General features: G+C 49.1%; 1 protein-coding gene across 1 annotated transcript in view; it reads left to right on the plus strand.

The window, feature by feature from the left end:
- Positions 1 to 23,911, plus strand: part of PI4K2A (phosphatidylinositol 4-kinase type 2 alpha) — a 56,354-nt gene that overhangs the window by 5,474 nt on the left and 26,969 nt on the right. The window contains exon 2 of the mRNA XM_038744139.1: positions 17,752 to 17,952. Within this exon, the coding sequence (XP_038600067.1) occupies positions 17,752 to 17,952 (201 nt within the window). The remainder of the gene's footprint in view (positions 1 to 17,751; positions 17,953 to 23,911) is intronic.

The raw sequence follows: 23,911 nt of genomic DNA on the forward strand, positions 1-23,911 counted from the left end.
TGGGCAAGTCACTTTCTGTGCCTCAATTACCTCATCTGTAAAATGGGGATGAAGACTGTGAGCCCCACGTGGGACAACTTGATCACCTTGTATCTCCCCCAGCGCTTAGAACAGTGCCTGGCACATAGTAAGTACTTAACAGAAGCCATCATTATTATTACAAGGTAATCAGGTTGTCCCACCTGGGGCTCACAGTCTTCATCCCCATTTTACAGATGAGGGAACTGAGGCCCAGAGAAGTGAAATAATAATGGTAGTATTTGTTAAGTGCTTACTACGTGCCAAGCACTGTTCTAAGCACCGGGGAGGATGCAAGGTCATCAGGTTGTCCCACGTGGGGCTCACAGTCCTGTGATAAGGGAACTGAGGCGCAGAGAAGTTAAGTGACTTGTCCAAGGTCACACACTAGACAAGGGGCGGAGTTGGGATTAGAACCCGTGACCTCTGACTCCCAAGCCCGGGCTCTTTCCACTAGGCCACACTGCTGCTATTGATGGAGCCCTTACTCTGTGCAGAGCACTGGGCCAAGCGCTTGGAAAGTACAATTTGGCCACAGAGAGAGGCAATCCTTGCCCAACAACGGGCTCACAGTCTAGAAGGGGTTGGGCCGGGCGACAGACAACAAAATAAAACAAGTAGACATTCAAGGCTTCATTCAGTGGTATTTAGGGAGCGCTTTTTTTTTTTTGATGGCATTTATTAAGCGCTTACTATGTGCAAAGCACTGTTCTGAGCGCTGAGCACTGTTCTAAGCGCTTACCGTGTGCAGAGCAGTGGACTAAATGCTTGGAAAGTAGACTGTGATTCTAGACTGTGAGCCTGTTGTTGGATAGGGACTGTCTCTATCTGTTGCCACATTGTACAAGCACTCAGTCATCATAATGATAATAATAATAATAATAATGATGGTATTTAAGCACTTACTATATGCCAAGTGCTGTTCTAAGCGCTGGGGGGATACAAGGGCGTCAGGTTGTCCCACGTGGGGCTCACCGTCTTCATCCCTATTTGACAGATGAGGTCACTGAGGCCCAGAGAAGTGAAATAATAAAGTGCTGTAAGTGCTGGGGTAGATACAAGGTAATCAGGGTGTCCCACGAAGGGCTCACAGGCTTCAACCCCATTTTACAGATGAGGGAACAGAGGCCCGGAGGAGTAAAGTGACTTGCCCAAAGTCACACAGCTGACAAGTGGCAGAAGTGGGACTTGTACTTCCCAAGCGCTTAGTACAGTGCTCTGCACACAGTAAGCGCTCAATAAATACGATTGAATTAGAACCCACAACCTCTGACTCCCAAATCCGTGGTCTTTCCACCAAGCCACACTGCTTCTCGTTCATTCATTCCTTCAATCGTATTTATTGGATGGTGACTGTGTGCTGAGCACTGGACTAAGTGCTTGGAAAGTACAATTTGGCTACGGAGAGAGACCATTCATTCAATCGTATTTATTGAGCGCTTACTGTGTGCAGAGCACTGTACTAAGCGCTTGGGAAGTACAAGTTGGCAGCACATAGAGACGGTCCCTGCCCAACAGCGGGCTCACAGTCTAGAAGGGGGAGACAGATAGCAAAACAAAACAAGTAGGTGTCAATACCATCAGAATAAATACAGTTGTAGATATATACACATCAATAATAAAATAGAGTAATAAATATGTACAAATATACCCAAGCGCTGTGGGGCGGGGAAGGGGGTAGGGCGGAGGGAGGGAGGGCCATGGGGAGGAGGAGCAGCAATAATCACGGTATTTGTTCGGTATCTACTATGTGCCCGGCACTGTGGCGGATACAAGCAAATCCTGTTGGACACAGACCCTGTATTTAGGGAGCGCTTCCTGCGTCCAGAGCGCTGTACTGAGCGCTTGGAAAGTACAAGAGAAGCAGCGTGGCGTAGTGGAAAGAGCACGGGCTGGGGAATCAGAGGACGTGGGTTCTAATCCCGGCTCTGCCGCTTGGCTGCTGGGTGACCTTGGGCAAGTCGCTTCACTTCTCTGGGCCTCAGTTACCTCGTCTGTGAAATGGGGATTAAAAGTGTGAGCCCCACATGGGACAGCCTGATTACCCTGCTTCTACCCCAGTGCTTAGAAGAGTGCTTGGAACACAAAACCTGTATATATGTATATATTTGCACATATTTATTACTTTATTTTACTTGTACATATCCTATTTATTTTATTTTGTTAATATGTTTTGTTCTCTGTCTCCCCCTTCTAGACTGTGAGCCCACTGTTGGGTAGGGACCGTCTCTATATGTTGCCAACTTGTACTTCCCAAGCGCTTAGTACAGTGCCCTGCATGCAGTAAGCGCTCAATAAATACGATTGATAGTAAACACTTAGCAAATACCATCATTAGTAGTAGTATTACAATGCAGCAATAGAGAGACCATCCCCACCCACAGCGGGCTTAGTCTACGCCAGGGGGCCTTCCCCTCCTGCCTGCTGCCACGTAACTGCTCGGTGCCTCAGTTTCCCTAACTGGAAAATGGGGGCGAAAGTAGCCGTTCGCCCTCCCCCCGGGAGCCCCGTGCTTTAGCTCCCGCACAGCAGCGCAGTGCTTGGCGCTTCACAATGCCCCAATTGTTTCTGCGATTATTTAGTCATTCATTCCTTCGTGTTTATCGAGTGATCCCTGCGTGCAGATCACTGGACTGAGCGCTTGGGAGAGGTCAGTACTACAGTCAACAGGCACATCCCCTGCCCACAGTGAGCTTACTGTCTAGAGACAAGCTTGCTTACCAGGGGCATTGGGGGATCCGCAGAGGGGAGCGTAGAGGCCCCCCAAAGACAGGCTCAGAAGGGGGGTCTGGTGGCAGTTTCCCACCAGGAAATAGGTGGCAAGGAGAGAAATCTGTGGCGTGGAGAGTAATCTCGAGTGGAGCTGAGGATCAAATCAGAGCTCGGCTGCTCCAGAGAGGAAGTCAGTCGGTCGATGAGTCCGGCGGAATGATTGAATCACTGCCAACAGAGTCTGCCTTTCTAGTAGATTCCCGGCCTTGGACCTCTGGAAAAGCGAGTAAACCCTGACCCCCTCGCTGGCCAGACCTCCTGGCTCCCCGGTGATCAATAAATGAGAAGCAGCATGGCCTTGTGGATAGCACACGGGAGTCAGAAGGTCACGGATTCTAATCCCGGCCCCGCCACTTGTCTGCTGCGTGACCTTGAAGCCACTTCACTTCTCTGGGCCTCGGTTCCCTCATCTGTAAAGGGGGGATTAAGACCGTGAGCCCTGTGTGGGACAGGGACCGTGTCCAACCCGATTATCTTATATCTTAGAGAAGCAGCATGGCTCAGTGGGAAAGAGCACGGGCTTTGGAGTCAGAGGTCATGGGTTCAAATCCCGGCTCCGCCAATTAGCTGGGTGACTTTGGGCAAGTCACTTGACTTCTCCGGGCCTCAGTTACCTCATCTGTAAAATGGGGATGAAGACTGGGACCCCCGTGGGACAACCTGATCATCTTGTAACCTCTCCAGCGCTTAGAACAGTGCTTTGCACATAGTAAGCGCTTAATAAATGCCATTATTATTATTATTATTATCTCCCCCAGCGCTTAGAACAGCGTCTGGCATATAGTAAGCGCTTAACAAATACCATTATTATTATTAATAAATACAGTTGATTGGCCCTGAGTCGACTAAGGCCCAGTTCAGGGAATTCCGGTGAGCATCTCAGGATCCAGAGTCTGCAGCTGCCACGTTCTCTGGGCTGGGAATGGTCTTACCGACACAACAGGCATAAACCAGTGTGCTGGCAGATGACGGCGAGTACCTTGCCTCCGAAGTGTTTGTCGCGGTTGTTGCTCAATTCTTCTGGGAAACGAGTCAAATCTTTTTTTGGCCCTTCTGCTTTAGATTAGAATATGGAGGTTTAGAGACTCAAGGCCCGTCCGATGCCTTTCGCTTTCAGAGTCATACCAAGTCAAGCTTATCTGCTTCCAGGATACTTCACTGGTTATCCGGGGTCTCTCTGGCAAGAGATTTTGTTGAACTTTGGTCTGGCTTGGACCGTGTGGGGGAGGATAGATGGTGGGAGGGGGTGTACCTGTGAGCGACTAAAATTTTCTTGCCCGCCTTTATCCTCGTGCAACAGAATATATCTAAATTTAGGTCATTTGATCGCGTTAAATGAGGTGTCCCTGGAAAAGCAGAGTGAAATGAGAGTCGTGGAACTCTGTTCTCAACCTGTCAATGAATGTTCAGTGGAATGTTAAACTGCTTTTCAGTGAGCCATGCCGGTTCCAATCAATCAATCAGTGATATTTATTGAGCGCTAACTGTGCGGAGTGCAGTACTATAGGCTAGGGAGAGTTATGATGATAATAATGGTGGTGGCACCTACTATGTGCCAGGGACTGTACTAAGCGCTGGGGTGGATGCAAGCAAATTGAGTTGGACACAGTCCCTGTCCCACGTCGGGCTCACCGTCTCAATCCCCATTTTACAGATGAGGTAACTTGAAGCCCAGAGAAGTGAAGTTTATTTATTTATTACTCTATTTATTACTCTATTTATTTTACTTGTACATATCTATTCTATTTATTTTTTGTTAGTATGTTTGGTTTTGTTCTCTGTCTTCCCCTTTTAGACTGTGAGCCCACTGTTGGGTAGGGACTGTCTCTATATGTTGCCAATTTGTACTTCCCAAGCGCTTAGTACAGTGCTCTGCACATAGTAAGCGCTCAATAAATACGATTGATGATGATGATGATGATGATGATGAAGTGACTTGCCCAAACCCACACAGCAGACAAGCGGCAGAGCCGGGATCAGAACCCATGACCCTCTTGACTCCCGGGCCTGTGCTCTGTCCACCACGCCACGCTGCTTCTCTGCCCACAACGAGCTTACAGTCTAGACGGGGGGGAGACAGACATTACTATAAATAATTTATAAAAGTGCTCCCGCATAGACTGGGCAGCTCCATGTGGGAAAGGGACCGTGTCTGACCTGATTAGCTTGTGTCTACCCAGGAGTTTAGTACCGTGCTTGGCACCCAGTATGTGCTCAACAAATACCACAGTTATTCGTGAAGCATTCTTATCAAATTCAGCCCTATACTGTGCGTGAATAAACTTAGCTCTTCAGAAGGACCTTGGATTGAGAAAGGTGAAGGCAGGAAGTCATTTTGATTCGAGGCAAAGTTCCCTGTTCTGATATGCGCTGCTGTCCCTCTTCTTGTGGCTATTGATCAGATCTACTTGTTTCCTGAGAGGACGTGTTCAGAGAGGGCCTGCCAAAACTGCCCAAGGGTTCTGTGGTCGCCTACATGAGCAAACTACCGAATCCAACGCTGTCACCCCATGCTTAAAAAACACAGGGGGTTTATGCTTGGGGAGCTCTCCTCCTGGTGTCTGGAGAGTTTGAAAGTCTCATGCCTCTGCGCAATGAGTGGGGAATTCCGAGTGAAAATGGTTCCGAAAGTAAAGAAACTGCTAGCTTCTCCCTAAATTAACCCCCAACCGGCTTTATTCCCTTTTTTTTTGTTTTAAGTGAGGAGGGGCTGGAAAGTGTATTTGGTTGGTGCAGATGAAGGAAACTATTTTACTGGGGTATTTTTCTTTAAAAAATAGTGAACCAGCTGAGCTGAGGTGCGATCTGGGGGAGTGGCAGACGTGGACAAGAGTGGGAGGCTAGCTTTTCCCTAAATTAAACTCCAACCGGCTTTATTCCCTTTTTTCTGTTTAAAGTGGGGAGGGGCTGTAAAGTGTCTTTGGTCGATGTAGATGAAGGAACCTATTTCACTCGAGTATTTTTCTCAAAAAAATAGTGATCCGGGTGACTGAGGTGTGATCTGGAGGAGTGGCAGAAGTGGACAGGAGTGGGAGGCAGCGGGGAACAGGGTCTCGGTAATACAGCGTATGCCCTGTCATCTTTTTAGTTTGATTCCAGGGAATGAATCATCTCTGGGAGAGGAATGTGCCAGGATTGAAGTCTCTGTTGTCCTTGCCAAAACATCTCATTTTGGAGAGGAGACGGCCGTGTGTACATTACTCGTTCAAAACCTCTCAAATCCGTGGCCTTGATGTCACCTCGGGGGGACGTGTGATCCGGGGGTGCGTTTTTCGACCTGGGACTTGAGCCAGTCCGCACATTCACTTTCTGGGGTGTCGTTGTGAGGCATTGGTGCCTGTGGCTGAGGCCTGGTTTCTGCCACAGCTTCCAGTTCCTCCTGAAAACAGGAGAAGGTCCGAGGAGGTGTCATGACGGCAGAGGTGAGGAGAATGGACCATGTACTCTGCACACAGTAAGGGTTCAATAAATACGATTGAATGAATGAATGGGCCGCTCTCAAGAGAGCTTGCTCGGTGGAAATCAAAATGTAGCTGGAGAAGGTAACTCTAGCTGATATCCAAGTACCTCCCTGCCCAGACTCAAGGGGCTCTGGTTGCTTTTTCACGAGCATTTTACTGGCCGTGAAGTTTGAAAAGTTGGGAGCCCACTGGCTCAAGTGATGTTTTTTCTGTGTGCTCTTGCTGCTCTGCTCCTATAATTCTGGCTCACAAGTTCTCTACCCTTATGGGCCCCTGAAGAGATGTCATCGTCGTCATCAATGGTATTTGTTGAGCGCTTAACCATATGCTGAGCACGGGAGAGTACAATCCAGCAGAGTTGGTAGACCCATTCCCAGCGCTTAGGACGGTGCTTTGCACATAGTAAGCGCTTAACAAATGCCATTATTATTATTGTTATTATTTCCTGCCCACAACAAGCTTCCAGTCTAGAGGGGGAGATGATCCTCTTCCCCTCCTCGACAGACAGACAGGCCAGTGTGCCCGGGACACAGCAAGGGACATCCTCTCTGGGCAGATGCTTCTCTCGTCTCGTGCTTCCCAGTTTATCCAGCGCTTAGAACAGTGCTTTGCACATAGTAAGCGCTTAGCAAATACCAAAATTATTATTATCTGGAGCGGCTTCCTGCCGGCCAAGCCCCGCTTTCCCTCAAACCCTCCTCCTGTAGGAAGCCACCTCAATCTAGTGAGCAACAGGACAGGGATGAAAACTCTAATGTCCCTCAAAAATGTCTGGCCATATCTGGTCTCTGTTATTCATTCATTCAATCATATTTATTGAGTGCTTACTGTGTGCAGAGCACTGTAGTAAGCGCTTGGGAAGTACAAGTTGGCAACATGTAGAGACGGTCCCTACCCAACAGCGGGCTCACAGTCTAGAAATCCAACACACTCTTCCTCTTCCTCCACCACCTGGCCACCAAACAAACAAGCACACCTTAAAAAAACAAGTAAACAAACAAAAAAACCCAAACCAACCTCAAAGCCTGGAACAGAACCTTTAAATAACAATAATATGGTTGGTATTTGTTAAGCGATTACTATGTGCCAAGCACTGTTCTAAGCGCTGGAGAAGACACAGGGTTATCAGGTTGTCCCACATGGGGCTCACAGTCTTAATCCCCATTTTACAGATGAGGTAACAGGCACAGAGAAGTGGCTTGCCCAAAGCCACACAGCTGACAAGTGGCGGAGCCGGGATTAGAACCCACGACCTCTGACTCCCAAGCCCATGCTCTTTCCGCTAAACCACGCTGCTTCTCATATTTAAAAAGAGTGACTATAGATTTATTTTATGGATTTATTCATTTTTCTGATTTCCTAGGCTACCGTAGAGTGGAAAGCTCCTAGAGGAAAAGGATGGTCTGGTGTATTGTATCCAGTATATTTTGAGCACTCAGTGAATTTTATCTAGTATTTACTGTATATAATGTTTTTTTTAATTGCTTACTGTGTACCAGGCACTGGGGTAGATATAAGCTAATCAAGTCCCCATGTGGGGATCACAGTCTTAATCTCCATTTTACAGATGAGATTACTGAGACACAGAGAACTTAAGTGACTTGCCCAAAGTCATTCAGCCGACAAGTGACCTAGTGGAGATTAGAACCCAGGTCCTCTGACCACGGGGCCACAACACAACTCCAACTTCAACTAATGATCCTCTAATGTTGACCTTCTCACTGTGCCTCGATCTTGCCGCCGACCCCTCGCCCATGTCGTGCCTCTGGCGTGAAATGCCCTCCTTCCTCAAATCCGACAGACAGTTACTCTCCTCCCTCCCCTTCAAAGCCTAATCTCCTCCGGGAAGTCCTCCCTGACTAAACCCCCTTTCCTGTTCGCCCAACCCTCTGCATCACCCTGACTTGCACCCTCTGTTCTTCCCCCCGCCGTCCCAATCCCACAGCAATCAATCAATCAATCAATCAATCATATTTATTGAGCACTTACTGTGTGCAAAGCACAGCACTTAGATACATATCTGTAATTTATTTATTTTTTTAATATCAGTGTCTGTTCTCCCTTCCCCTAGACTGTAGGCGCATTGTGGGCAGGGAATGTGCCTGTTTATTGTTGTATTCTCCCAAGTGCTTAGTACAGCAGCGTGGCTCAGTGGAAAAGGGCCCGGGCTTTGGAGTCAGAAGTCATGGGTTCAAATCCCGGCTCTGCCAATTGTCAGCTGTGTGACTTTGGGCAAGTCACTTCACTTCTCCGTGCCTCAGTTACCTCATCTGGAAAATGGGGATGAAGACTGTGAGCCCCACGTGGGACAACCTGATCACCTTGTATGCTCCCCAGCGCTTAGAACAGTGCTTTGCACATAGTAAGCGCTTAATAAATGCCATCATCATTATTATTATTATTACAGTGCTCTGCACACAGTAAGCGCTCAATAAATATGACTGAATGAATGAACTAATAAACTACAACTCCAGTGCACTCTGAGGCCTTTTCATTCATTCATTCAATCGTATTTATTGAGCGCTTACTGTGTGCAGAGCACTTTACTAAGCGCTCGGGGAGTACGAGTTGGCAACATCTAGAGACGGTCCCTACCCAACAGTGGGCTCACAGTCTAGAAGGGGGTGACAGAGAACAAAACAAAACATATTAACAAAATAAAATAAATAGAATAAATATGTACAAATAAAATAGAGTAATAAATACTTACAAACATATATACAGGCCTGCAAGGCACTTCTCTGCCCTCTCCTCAGGATCTCCCTTAGCCTTACATAGAGTGTGTTTCTCAGGGAAATCTTGGGAGTAGGTACCGAGCTATAAATTATATATTATGAATAATTTATAAAAATGTCTGTCTCCCCCTCTAGAATGTAAGCTCTGTGTGGGCAAGGAACTTGTCCACCAACTCAGTTCATTCATTCATTGTATTTATCGAGTGCTTACTGTGTGCAGAGCACTGTACTAGGCGCTTGGAAAGTATAGTTTGGCAACAGATAGGGACGGTCCCAACCCAACAACAGGCTCACAGTCTAGAAGGGGGAGACAGACAACAAAACAAGTAGACTGGTATCACTACCTTCAAAATAAATAAATAGAATTATAGATATATGCACATCAGCGTGGCTTAGTGGAAAGAGCATGGGCTTTGGAGTCAGAGGTCATGGGTTTAAATCCCGGCTCCGCCAATTGCCAGCTGTGTGGCTTTGGGCAAATCACTTAACTTCTCTGGGCCTCAGTTATATCATCTGTAAAATGGGGATTAAAACTGTGAGCCCCCTGTGGGACAACCTGAACACCTTGTAAGCTACCCAGTGCTTAGAACAGTGCTTTGCACATAGTAAGCGCTTAATAAATGCCATTAAAAAATAGAGTAATAAATATGTACAAAGATACACAAGTGCTGTGGGGAGGGGAAGTGGGGAGGGCAGAGGGAGGGAGTGGGGGTGGTGGGGAAGGGAGGAGGAGCAGAGGAAAAGGTGGGGGGCTCAGTCTGGGAAGGCCTCCTGGAGAAGGGGAGCTCTCAGTAGGGCTTTGAGAAGAGAGATTCATTCATTCATTGTCGTATTTATTGAGCACTTACTGTGTGCAGAGCACTGTACTAAGCGCTTGGGAAGTACAAGTTGGCAACAGATGTATGGAGGGAGGGCATTCCAGGCCAGGGGTAGGACGCGGGCCAGGCCGGGGGCTGACGGCGCAACAGGCGAGAACGAGAACTTAGCTGTACTCTTCCAAGCACTTAGTACAGAACTCTGCACACAATAAGCGCTCAGTAAGTACCACTGATCGATTGAGTAGGAAAGCTTCATAAGCAGGTATTGAGGTTATGTGAAGTACTCTTCGGTTCTGACTCTGGGGCGTATGGAGCTTCCAGTCCACTCGCTTCCCCTCCCCGGGGAAGAAGAAGTTCAGTCTAGATCTTTAAGCTTGGCAGAACTCTTGGATCCAGAGGTTTTCTTAGTAAGTAGGATTGATTTGTCCTCAGCCACGCTGGTCCTCTCTAAGGCCCCTGCTGGGATGAACAACTTGTCCTCCTCTCATAGGAGCAACCTGAGCTGGTCAGGGTTTTTTGTTTTTTTGTTTTTTAAGGCATTTGTTTCCTCTCGATTGCTGCTTTTCCAGGAACAGTCCCTGGCCTGGCAGTGGCGATTAGCTGGGGGAAGTCACTCCAGCCCACACCTGGCCATGGGAGGTTTTGGCCAGAGCTCTGCTGCAGCAGGGGCTGCTTGGAGGTTTATTATTATTATTATTAATAGTAATAATTGTGCTATTTGTTAAGCACTTACTGTGTGCCAGGCCCTGTACTAAGCGTTGAGTGGATACAAGCAAACTGGGTTGGCTACGACCCCTGTCCCACCTGGGGCTCACAATCTCAATCCTCATTTTACAGATGAGGTAACTGAGGCCCAGAGAGGTGAAAGGACTTGCCCAAGGTCACAGGGCAAGGTTATTCTATTTACTTTATTTTGTTAATACGTTTTGTTTTGTTCTCTGTCTCCCCCTTCTAGACTGTGAGCCCACTGTTGGGTAGGGACTGTCTCTAGATGTTGCCAACTTGGACTTCCCAAGCGCTTAGTACAGTGCTCTGCACACAGTAAGTGCTCAATAAATGCAATTGAATAAATGAACACAGCAGACAGTTGGTGGAGCTGGGATTAGAGCTCACGACCTTCTGATGCCCAGGCCCGTGCTCTATCCACTGTGCCATGCTGCTTCTTACCAAGGTGGGTGACCACGGGGTCCTTCGTACCCGGGACTTTGCCAAGTTGCCAAGTGGCCTGCAGGGTATTTCAGTCATCAATCATTCATTCATTCAGTCGTATTTATTGAGCGCTTACTGTGTGCAGAGCACTGTACTAAGCGCTTGGGAAGTACAAGTTGGCAACATATAGAGACGGTCCCTACCCAACGGCGGGCTCACAGTCTAGAAGGGGGAGACAGGCAAAAAAACAAAACATATTAACAAAATAAAATAAATAGAATGAATATGTACAAGTAAAATAAATAGAGTAATAAATGCGTACAAACGTATATACACAACAAACAAAACATATTAACAAAATAAAATAAATAGAATAAATATGTACAACTCAAATAAATAGAGTAATAAATGCGTACAAACATGCATATATGCAGGTGTTGTGGAGGGGAAGGAGGTAAGGTGGGGGGGATGGGGAGGGGGAGGAGGGGGAAAGGAAGGAGGGGGCTGTCAATCAATCAGTGGTATTTATTGAGCGCTTACTAGGTGCAGAGCACTGTTCTAAGCGCTTGGGAGAGTACAGTACAACAGAATTAGCTGACACATTTCCTGCCCATAATGAGCTTACCGTCTAGCCGGGGAGACAGACATTAATATGAATAAATAAGTATAATAAATAATTTAAGGATATGTACATAAGTGCTGTGGGGCTGGGGCTGGGGCTGGTGAATATCAAACATCCAGAGGTCACAAATGCAAGTGCTTAGATGACGTGGAAAGGAGAGTGAGCTGGGGAAAAGATGTTTTGTTTTCTTGTCTGTCTCCCCCTTCTAGACTGTGAGCCCGTTGTTGGGTAGGGACCGTCTCTATCTGTTGCCGACTTGTACTTCCCAAGCGCTTAGTACAGTGCTGTGCACACAGTAAGCGCTCAATAAATACGATTGAATGAATGAGGACCTCATGAAGAAGATGTGACCTTAATTATGCTTTGATGGTTGAGAGAGTGGTGGTCTGGCGTACGTGGAGGGGGAAGGAGTTCCAGGGCCGAGGGAGGACATGGGAAAGGGGTCAGCGGCGAGAGAGACAAGACTGGAGAACTCTGATTAGAGGTAATAATAATAATAATGATAGCATTCATTAAGCGCTTGCTATGTGCAAAGCACTGTTCTAAGCGCTGGGGAGGTGATTGGGCTGTAGTAGGAGATAAGTGAGGTGGGATAGGATGGGATGAGCCAAATGAGGGCTTTAAGGCCGACAGTAAGGAGTTTCTGTTTGATGTTGGCAGCCATTGGAGGTTCTTACGGAATGGGGAGACATGGACCAAACGTGTGTGGAGAATGAGTGGGGTTCAGCTTTCCGGGATAAGGGGCTTTAGAAGAATGAAGAGGTCTGAGAGGACAGAAGGGCCAAGTTGTATCCACTCTGATCATGATGATGGGATGGGATTTGTTAAGCGCTTACTATGTGCAAAGCACTGTCCTAAGCGCTGGGGAGGATTCAAGGTGATCAGGTTGTCCCACGGGGGGCTCACAGTCTTCATCCCCATTTTACAGATGAGGGAACTGAGGCCCAGAGAAGTTAAGTGACTTGCCCAAAGTCACACAGCTGACAGTTGGCAGAGCTGGATTTGAACCCATGACCTCTGACTCCCAAGCTCTTTCCACTGAACCACACTGAGAGAAGCAGCGTGGAATAGTGGTAAACCCAACTCTGCTGTGTGACCTTGGGCAAGTCACTTCACTTCTCTGGGCCTCAGTTCCCTCATCCGTAAAACGGGGATTGAGACTGTGAGCCCCACATGGGACGGGGACTGTGTCCAAACCGATTTGCTTGTATCCACCCCAGTTCTTACAGTGCCTGGCACATAGTGAGAGCTTAACAAATGCCATAATTACCATTATTATTGTAAGAGAGAGGCTCTCAAATGTCTTGCTTGGGTTACTGCGGGTTTGAGACGTGGAACCAGCAGCCCCGATAGGGAAGAGGGGTTTGTTCCAAGAGGATTTGGTAACATTTGACATCTCCGAAGAGACATTGGGACAGTCTGGCTTACTATCAGAAGCAGCGTGGCTCAGTGGAAAGAGCCCGGGCTTTGGAGTCAGAGGTCACGGGTTCGAATTCCGGCTCCGCCACATGTCTGCTGTGTGACCTTGGGCAAGTCACTTCACTTCTCTGAGCCTCAGTTCCCTCATCTGGTAAAATGGGGATTAAGACTGTGAGCCCCACATGGAACAACCTGATCACCCCCAGCGCTTAGAACAGTGCCTTGCACATAGTAAGCGCTTAACAAATGCCATGATTATTATTATTATTATTATTATTATTATTACCACTGGTCAAAGTATGCTGGGGGAGGGCAGGCTGGAGGCTCCAGGGTTCGTGCCAGGTGATGCCATCCGGCCAAGGAAGGTCCACAGCTTTTAGATAGAGGTAACTCCTAGGGCATGGGGGTCAAAGGGAATTGTTTGTTCGTTTGGATCCTGAGAATTCCTGAAAAGTGGTAGAGTCCCAGGGCCCCTTCCCCAATTCTCACGGGGGTGGTTATCTGGAAGTCTCCCCAAATAGACCGGAACATTGGGGGGGTCCCAGAGCCGGTTTTGTAGCCCAAAAGATCTCCAGAAGGGGGGCCATGGTAACCCGGGGAAGCTGGGCATTTTTCATGGCTCTTGGGCCCCTCTAGTCGCCGGAGATACTGATGGATGGATTTTGTGGTGGGCCACATCGGCAGTCTGGGCTTTCTGCTGTGTAGAATGCCACTGGGAAAGGCAGAGGACTCTTTTAGCGTCAGTGGGTTGGAGTGTGAGGCGGGATGTAGGAGGTGGCGCGTGCCTCCTCGTGGTTCAGGACGGGGATCAGTTGGGATATCTGGGTCACACAGCAGAACAAGCCAACCCGAGCCGCATAACTGGAAGCAGCGGGGCCCAGTGGCTGGAGTCTGGACCTGGGGGTCAGAAGGACCTGCGTTCTAATCCCGGCTCTGCCATTTGTCTGCTGGGTGACCTTGGGCAAGCCACATAACTTCTCTGGGCTTTAGTCACCTCATCTGTGAAATGGGGTTAAAGAGCATGAGCCCCATGTGGGGCTGTGTCCAACCCGATTAGCTTGTATCTACCTCGGCGCTTGGCACATAGTTAGCACTTTAACAAGTAACATAATTATTATTATTATTTAAACGTCAGATAAAAGGCTGGCCAGAAGTGGCACCACTCGAAGGAACGCCTGTAGCCGAGGCCGACTGCTGACGTGGAGCGTATGGGGAAGAGTCACATGCTGAGCTGAGAATGAATCATGCTGTCCAGGCGGTCAAGGCGGCATATTGATTCTGATGTCTTGGAACAAATGAGCAAGCTGGCATCGGGGTTGGGGAGGGACCGGAGCAGGGGCTAAAACAGCCCCAGAGGACTGAATGCCCTGGAGCTTCTCCCCCCTGGCTCCCCAGTGGGGAGACCAGAGAGGATCGGGAAACGCCAGAAGGCACGAGAGGGCCTTGCGAGAGCCCCCCTCTCAGCTCCCAACAGCCCACGAGCAAGGGTAGGAAGAGCGGCAGCCAATTCTGTTGTCATAATAATAATAATAATGATAATGATGGCATTTGTTACGCGCTTAGTATGTGCAAAGCACCGTTCTAAGCGCTGGGGGAATACAAGGTGATCAGGTTGTCCCACGTGGGGCTCACAGTCTTAATCCCCATTTTACAGATGAGGTAACTGAGGCTCAGAGAAGTTGAGTTGCCCAGGGTCACACAGAAGACATGTGGCGGATCTGGGATTCAAACCCATGACCTCTGACTCCCAAGCCCGGGCTCTCGCCACTGAGCCATGAGTGCTCGGCACGCAGCGCTCGATAGTTATCATCGATTGACGGATTGACTGGGGATCGGGTTCTCCTCGGGTAATAGGAGATGATGTTCCTTAGGGGAGGCAGTGGAAACCTTGAGTCCTTGGCTACTGTGAAGAAAGCAGAGGCCGGCCTAGGGGCAGAGCTCTTCTGTCCCTGTTGTGACTCGTGGCTTGTTTGGCTGGTTCGCGCTTCCAAAGCTTAAGTGCTTGGCACATAGTAAGAGCTTAACAAATACCATTATTATTATTATTATTATTATTATTATTTTATTATTATTATTATGAGTCAAGGCAGATCTGTGTCTCTGTGATGTCACTACAGGGCTTCCTCAGAGCTTGAGTAGCTACCAAAGGTGGGACGATCTGGGAGCCACGAGACTTGAGTTCTAATCCTCCACCACTTGCCCGTTGTGTGACCTTGGGACAGGTCACTTCTGTGCTTCAGTTTCCTCCTTTGTACAGTGGGGATTAAACACCTGTTCCTTTTCCCCTTAGACTGTGAACCCCATGTGGGTCAGAGACTGTCTAATTTCATCATCATCATCATCATCAATCGTATTTATTGAGCGCTTACTGTGTGCAGAGCACTGTACTAAGTGCTTGGGAAGTCCAAGTTGGCAACATATAGAGACAGTCCCTACCCAACAGTGGGCTCACAGTCTAAAAGGGGGGAGACAGAGAACAAAACCAAACATACTAACATAATAAAATAAATAGAATAGATATGTACAAGTAAAATAAATAGAGTAATAAATATGTACAAACATATACATACAGGTGCTGTGGGGAAGGGAAGGAGGTAAGATGGGGGATGGAAAGGGGGACGAGGGGGAGAGGAAGGAAGGGGCTCAGTCTGGGAAGGCCTGGAGTAGGTGAGCTCTCAGTAGGGCCTTGAATTTGATTTGATTTGATTTGATTTTAATTCGATTTTATTTAATCAGATTTGATTTTATTTAGTCTATTTATTTATTTAGTCTAATTTGATTTTATTATACCTACTCCAGCGCTTAGCACATAGGAAGGGCTTAGCAAATACAGTGACTATTTTTGTTACTCTGAGATTTGTCTCCATTTCCCCCTGAGATCCAAGGACTATTTTATTTCAGTTCATATTTCCTGAGCCCTCACATTCTTTCAGGCTTGTTCTCACTACTAAATTCCACGCCTGGACCTCCAGAGTAGTGCATTGGGCACTCAGTGGGTGCTCGATGAACAATCAATTGTATTGAGTGCTCACTATGTGCCGAGCACTGTGCTTGAGCAAGTCCACTAGAACAAAATAGCAGAGTCTGTGCCCACAGTGAACTTACAGTCTAGAGTGGGAGACAAGCTTTAATATAAATAAATAAATTACAATACATACGTAAGTGCTGGGGGGATGAATAAAGGGAGCAAGTCCGGGCAGCACAGAGGGGAGTGGAAGTAGAGGAATTGAGGGCTTAGTCAGGGAAGGCCTCTTGGAGGAGATGGGCCTTCAATAAGGATTTGAAGTGGGGAAGAGTCATTGTCTGTCGGATTTGAGGAGGGAGGGCGTTCCAGGCCAGAAGAAGGATGTGGGCACATTGGTGCTGTGCCATCAAGGTGTGGCAACACAACTCAAGATGAACGGGGTTGGGGGAGCGGAGGGCAGCGACAGCTATCAGGGACAGAAGGGAGACCAGCGAATGAGGGAAAAGGGCATCCTAGGCAGTATTGTCCAAGGGCTGTTTCCAAAATCCTGGCTTCAGCTGTATTGGGCCCTGCCCTTTATCTTCTGTCAAGGTACGGGGAAGAGGAGCAAAGATTGGTTGAGTGGATTGAGAGGCAACCATTGGAGGCAGTTGAGGAGTGGGGAGATGGGCGCAGAATGTTGTTGTTTTTTTTAGAGAAATAATCCAGGTGTCAGATTGAAGTATGGACTGGAGAGGCTGGAGGCAGGGAGGTCAGCAAGGAGGCTGATGCAGTAGTTGAGGAGGGGTCTGGTATGTGCTCGGTCTAGCGGGGTGGCGGTTTTGGATGGAGAGAAAAGGGCAGATTCTAGAGATGTTATTCTAGCGAGAAACTGGCGGTCTCTGACCAATCGATCCATCAGGGGTATTTATTGACTGCTTACCGTGTGCAGAGCATCGTACTAAGCGCTTGGGAGAGTATGATCCGTCAGCGGTGGTAGACACATTCCCAGCCCACAACTAGCTTACAGCGTAGAGGGCAAGCTTTTTTCACACCTTCCCCACTTCTCCCTAGTTTAACCCACCATGACCCTCCTAATGGTAATAATGTGGTATTGGTGAAGTGCTTCCTCTGTGCCGAACATTGTGCTAAGTGCTGGGGTGGGTACACGGTTCCCGTGAATAATAATAACAGTATAAAATATTTGTTAAGCGCTTACTATGTGCCAGACACTGTACTAAGCGCTGGGGTGGGTACAAACAAATGGGGTTGGACACAGTCCCTGTCCCACATGGGGCTCACGATCTCAATCCCCATTTTACAGAACAGTGAGCCCACTGTTGGGTAGGGACCATCTCTATATGTTGCCAACTTGTACTTCCCAAGCGCTTAGTCCAGTGCTCTGCACACAGTAAGCGCTCAATAAATACGATTGAATGACTGAATGAATGAGGGAACTGAGGCCCAGAGAAGTGAAGCGACTTGCCCAGGGCCACCCAGCAGACAAGTGGCAGAGGCAGAATTAGAACCCATGACCTTCTGACTCCCAAGCCCGTGCTCTATCCACTAGGCCATGTTACTTCCCATGAAGTGCCCAGGCCTTCTAAAGCATCCCCTCCTGGAGCAGACCCTGCCCCCTCCATTCCTGGGCTGGTCCTCCTTTCATCCCCCTCAGGACTCATGTCTGCTATTTGTCTCGATTCCGTTGGAAGGTCCGGCTGGTCGCCAGGGGACTCGGAGGTGGGCCCGGGGCCCTTCCGAGTTCTCCCGCTGGGCCCTCATCCCCCCTCACCCTCCTTCTTTGTCCCCGCAGAAGATCATTGGCGTTTTCAAGCCCAAAAACGAAGAGCCGTACGGCCAGCTCAACCCCAAGTGGACCAAGTGGCTGCAGAAACTCTGCTGTCCCTGCTGCTTTGGCCGCGACTGCCTGGTTCTCAATCAGGGCTACCTCTCGGAGGCCGGGGCCAGCCTCGTGGACCAGAAGCTGGAACTCAACATCGTACCCCGCACTAAGGTAAGGTGGGCGGGACTGGTGCGGCTGGGGATCCCCGGAGGACTGGGGTCCCCTATGAAGGGTTGAGGTCCCTTCGGGGTTCAGTTCAGTTGTATTTTTTGAGTGCCTGTGCCATGCACTGTACTGAGCGCCTGGGAGAGTATGATATAACAATAAACAGACACATTCCCTGTCCACAACAGAGGGCTGGGGTCTCACCCTCCTCCCAACCCAGGGGGCTACCTGGTGTGGGTCACGGGTCTCTGGAAGTCCAAACAGCAACCAACGAAGTGCATGCGGCCTTCTTTGACCTTTTGAGCAGTGGAAAGGCCGAGGCTCAGACTGGCATGGGGTCTCTTCAGACCCCTCCCCCTTTCCTGGTTAACTGGCATTGCATTGTTGGGTCCAGGAGGCCACATCTCCAGTCCTGATTCTGCTTCCTACTCGCCTCGGCGAGCTGGATTCTCGCTCTCTTCCTCAGCCTCCCCCATTTTAAAACTTTCGGGAGTAAAGGTGCCCGTGAAGGTATTTTTAAGTATCTGGTCTAGCAGAGTCCTTTCTCTCCTGGCAGGCCTCTTCACAGAGCTCATCTCATAATAGTAATAATAATAATAATGGCATTTATTAAGCGCTTACTATGTGCAAAGCACTGTTCTAAGCGCTGGGGAGGTTACAAAGTGATCAGGTTGTCCCACGGGGGGCTCACAGTCTTCGTCCCCATTTTACAGATGAGGGAACTGAGGCCCAGAGAAGTGAAGTGACTTTTGCCCAAAGTCACACAGCTGGCGGAGCCGGGATTTGAACCCATTACCTCTGACTCCAAAGCCCAGGCTCTTTCCACTGAGCCACGCTGCTCCTCATGCTTCCTGCTCCTCCCCCTGGAGCTTTCTCTGCTTTCCAGCAGCCAACGCTTCCTCTTGCTCTCCCTGCCAACGTCTCTCTTTCCAGTCAGGGTAGCCCACCGGCCCGCCTTATTCCCAGGTCACCAAGGGGGTTGGGGTTCGGCGAGACAGACAGCTTTTTGGGTTTCTCGTCGCGGGAAAGCCGAGGTCAGACCAAATCCCGAGGGCGCAAAAGGCGACTCCCGAGCGGATCCTCGCAGCCTCCCCTCAGGACCGGATTCCGGCAGCTGATGAAGACAGGGCTGGGCCCCCACAGAGGCTAATCCCGAAAGAATAACTCAGTAATCCCTTCCCAGGCCCTGGGTGGCTCCAAATTCTGGGAAGGTTTCGAGTGACCGAAGCTTCACGACTGTTCTCTAACCCCAACTGAAACACTCCAAAGTGCCGGGGGTGGGAGTGGGCTGCGAGGCCGGCAGAGCTCCGCCTCGGACTGAACCGACAGCTTTTTAGCTGAGTGTCCGTGGGGAGTCACTTCCCCTCCCTTCTGCCTCAATTTCCCAATCAATCCATCAGTTGATGGTATTTATTGAGCACTTACGGTGTGCAGGCCAGTAGAGTAGGTGCTTGGGAAAATACGGTACCACAGAGTTGGTAGAGGCGATCCCTGCCGACGGGAAGATTACATTCAACAGTGGGAGATGTTAAAATAAATTGTGGATCGAGGAGATAGGGAGTATAAGGATATGGACAAAAGTGCCGCCGGGCTGGGGTGAGTACCAAAGTGTCAAGTGCAAATTTGTGCAGAGGGGAGGGTGGCCAGGGGAAAAGACGGTTTATGGCTCAGTGGATAGAGTGTGGGCCTGGAAACCAGAAGGACCTGGGTCCTAATCCTGGCTCATCCACTTGTCTGCTCTGTGACCTTAGGCAAGTCACCTTACTTCTCTATACCTTGGTTACCTCATCTGTAAAATGGGAATTAAGACTGTTAGCTCCATGTGGGACAGGGATTGCATCTTTCATTCATTTATTCAATCGTATTTACTGAGCGCTTACTGTGTGCAGAGTACTGTACTAAGCGCTTGGGAAGTCCAAGTTGGCAACATATAGAGACGGTCCCTACCCAACAGCGGGCTCACAGTCTAGAAGGAAAAAAAAAACCGTTTTGCAGATGAGGAAACTGAGGCGCAGAGAAGTGAAGTGACTTGCCCATGGTCACCCAGCTGACCAGTGGCGGCGGTGGGATTCGAACCCACGACCTCTGACTCCCAAAGTCCGGGCTCTTTCCACCGAGCCACGCTGCTTCTCTGATCCCGGCTCAGCCACTTGTCTGCTCTGTGACCTTAGGCAAGTCACCTTACTTCTCTGTGCCTCGGTTACCTCATCTGTAAAATGGGAATTAAGACTGTTGGCTCCATGTGGGACAGGGATTGCATCTACTGTAATAATAATATTGATGGTATTTGTTAAGCGCTATGTGGAAAGCACTGTTCTGAGTGCTGGAATAGATACAAGCTAATGAGGTTGGACACAGTCCCTGTCCCACATGAGGCTCACAGTCTTAATCCCCATTTTACAGACGAGGTAACTGAGGCACAGAGAAGTGAAGCTACTTGCCCAAGGTCACACAGCAGACAAGTGGAAGAGCCGGGATTAGAACCCAGGTCCTTCTGACTCCCAGGCTCTAGCCACTAGGCCGTGCTGCCTTGTATTTACCCCAGCGCTTAGAACAGTGCTTGGCACATAGTAAGTGCTTAACAAACGCCATTATCATTATCACTTAGGGAAGGATTTTTGGAGGAGCGGTGATGTTAGGAGAGTTTTCATTCATTGATTCATTCAACCATATTTACTGAGCGCTTACTATGTGCAGAGCACTGTACTAAGTGCTTGTAAAGTACAATTTGGCAACAGATAGAGACAATCCCTACCCAACAGCAGGCTCACAGTCCCCCTCCCCACCCCCTCACCTTACCTCCTTCCCCTTCCCACTGTACCTGTATATATGTTTGCACATATTTATTTATTTTACTTGTACATATTTATTCTATTTAATTTTGTTAATATGTTCTGTTTTGTTGTCTGTCTCCCCCTTCCAGACTGTGAGCTCGCTGTTGGATAGGGACCGTCTCTATATGTTGCCAACTTGTACTTCCCAAGCACTTAGTACAGTGCTCCGCACACAGTAAGCGCTCAATAAAGACGACTGAATGAATGAATAGGAGGGGAAGGTGGGGAGAGGGGTGGACAGTCAGATATGAAGGGGAAGGGAGTTCCCAGTCCAAGGGAGGGTTCATTCATTCAGTCATATTTATTGAGCACTTACTGGGTGCAGAGCACTGTACTAAGCGCTTGAACGGTTGTGGATGAGGAGTCGGTGAACTCCGGTGAGCAGGTTGGCATTGGAGGAGCAGAGTGTGCGGGCTGGATCGTAGAAGGAGATGAGCGAGGTTGGGAGGAGGGAGAGAGCTGTTGGGTAGGGACTGTCTCTATATGTTGCCAACTTGTACTTCCCAAGCGCTTAGTACAGTGCTCTGCACACAGTAAGCGCTCAATAAATACGATTGATGATGATGATGAGTGCCCCCAAGCCGATGGTAAGGAGTTTCTGTTGGACGTGAAGGTCCCGGGCCCCGTGAGACTCGACCCCATCGGTGCTGTAGAGGATGACCTGCCGTTTTCTGGGTTTTGTGTGAGTCCCCAGAGTTGGAATGGAGTAGGCCACCCTGATGGAAGGACCAGAGATACGATTGCTTATGTTTTATGCTGCATCATCCAAGTTCTTGGGGGCAAGATACCATCTTCCCAGTTCCTAATAATAATAATGATATTTGTTAAGCACTTTATGTTAAGCACTAGGGAAGAGATAAGGTAATCACGTCAGACAGAGTCCCTGGCCCACACAGCGCTTACACTCTTAGTGGGAGGAGAAACAGGTATTGAATCCCCATTTTCCAAACAACGTAACTGAGGCCCAGAGAGGTTAAGAGACTGGCCCAAGGTCACACAGCAGGCATGTTGTGGAGCTGGGATGAGAAGCCAGGTCCCCTGACTTGTAGACGCGTGTTCTTCGAATCTCAAATCTCGATGACCCCTGCCCGGGCCCCCTCTCTGCACAGAGCCTCACCCCAGGCCTGTGTTGCCTCGAGGCCTGCTGGAAGAGAGAGAAGTCATGCGTGGGGCAAACTCCAGGAGCGTAGGCTCGTACCCGTCTGAAACCCAGGTGGACCGAATCGGGCTCGACCTCAATTCTAGTTGGAGGCCCCGCTGGGCTTCTGCGGCTTGTCTCGGCAGTGAGTGCGCAGTGTGTGACGTGTGTCACAGGAGAAGCAGCGTGGCTCAGTGGAAAGAGCTCGGGCTTTGGAGTCAGAGGTCATGGTCCAAATCCCAGCTCCGCCAATTGTCATCATCAATCGTATTTATTGAGCGCTTACTATGTGCAGAGCACTGTACTAAGCGCTTGGGAAGTACAAATTGGCAACATATTGAGACAGTCCCTACCCAACAGTGGGCTCACAATCTAAAAGGGGGAGACAGAGAACAAAACCAAACATACTAACAAAATAAAATAGAATAGATATGTACAAATAAAATAAATAAATAAATAGAGTAAAAAAAATATGTACAAACATATATACAGGTGCTGTGGGGAAGGGAAGGAGGTAAGATGGGGGGATGGAAAGGGGGACGAGGGGGAGAGGAAGGAAGGGGCTCAGTCTGGGAAGGCCTCCTGGAGGAGGTGAGCTCTCAGCAGGGCCTTGAAGGGAGGAAGAGAGCTAGCTTGGCGGATGGGCAGAGGGAGGGCATTCCAGGCCCGGGGGAGGACGTGGGCCGGGAATCGATGGCGGGACAGGCGAGAAAGAGGCCTAACGGTGAGGAGGTTAGCGGCGGAGGAGCGGAGGGTGCGGACTGGGCTGTAGAAGGAGAGAAGGGAGGTGAGGTAGGAGGGGGCGAGGTGATGGACAGCCTTGAAGCCCGGGGTGAGGAGTTGTCAGCTGTGTGACTTTGGGCAAGTCACTTAACTTCACTGGGCCTCAATTCCCTCATCTGGAAAATGGGGCTGAAGACTATGAGCCCCCTGTGGGACAACCTGATCACCTTGCAACCTCCTCAGTGCTTAGAACAGTGCTTTGCACATAGTAAGCGCTTAATAAATGCCATTATTATTATTATTAGTATGTGTGGAGGTGGCCCTCAGTCAGTCAAGTGTATTTATTGAGCGCTTACAGTATGAAGAGCACTGTACTGTGCGTTTGGCACTGTACAGAGCTCTACCTGCATGTCCCCTTGCCGCCCCTAGCCCAGATAGCCCCGTGCAGGACTCTCTGCTGAACCACCTGGATGAGGGCCCCTCCCCATCCCCTGACACTCTCTGTGCCAGTGACCTGGCCTCGTGACAGTACAACAGGCCCGGGGAATCCCTTGCTCCTCATCTGTCTTCCAGGGGTAGTGAGGAAAGCAAGAGGCTCGTAAAAGCCCTTTGAGTGGTTTGTAGAAGTGGTTTTTTTTAATGGCATTTATTAAGCACTTACTATGTGCCAAGCACTGTTCTAAGCGCTGGGGAGGTTACAAGGTGATCAAGTTGTCCCACGGGGGGCTCACAGTCTTAATCCCCTGTCCCACGGGGGGGAGAGGGGCTTAACATAAAGTAAGTGCTTAACAAATATCATTATTATTATTATTATTTGGAACTGGGAAGATGGTATCTTGCCCCCAAGGACTTGGATGATACAGCATAAACCATAAGATTTACAGATGAGGGAACTGAGGCGCAGAGTTACACAGAGAGATGGGAAGATGGTATCTTGCCCCCAAGAACTTGGATGATGCAGCATAAAACATAAGATTTACAGATGAGGGAACTGAGGCACAGAGAAGTTGTGACTTGCCCAAAGTCACACGGCTGACAAGTGCTGTGAGCCTGCTGTCGGGTAGGGACCGCCTCTGTATGTTGCCAGCTTGTACTTCCCAAACGCTTAGTACAGTGCTCTGCACACGGTCAGCACTCAATAAATACGATTGAATGAAGCGGCGGAGCTGGGATTTGAACCCATGATCTCTGACTCCAAAGCCCGGGCTCTTTCCACTGAGCCGTGCTGATGGTGTCGCAGTTGGACTCAGGCGTAAACCGTGATCATTTT

This window comes from Tachyglossus aculeatus, chromosome 3, assembly GCF_015852505.1.
Source record: "Tachyglossus aculeatus isolate mTacAcu1 chromosome 3, mTacAcu1.pri, whole genome shotgun sequence".
NCBI lineage: Eukaryota > Metazoa > Chordata > Mammalia > Monotremata > Tachyglossidae > Tachyglossus > Tachyglossus aculeatus.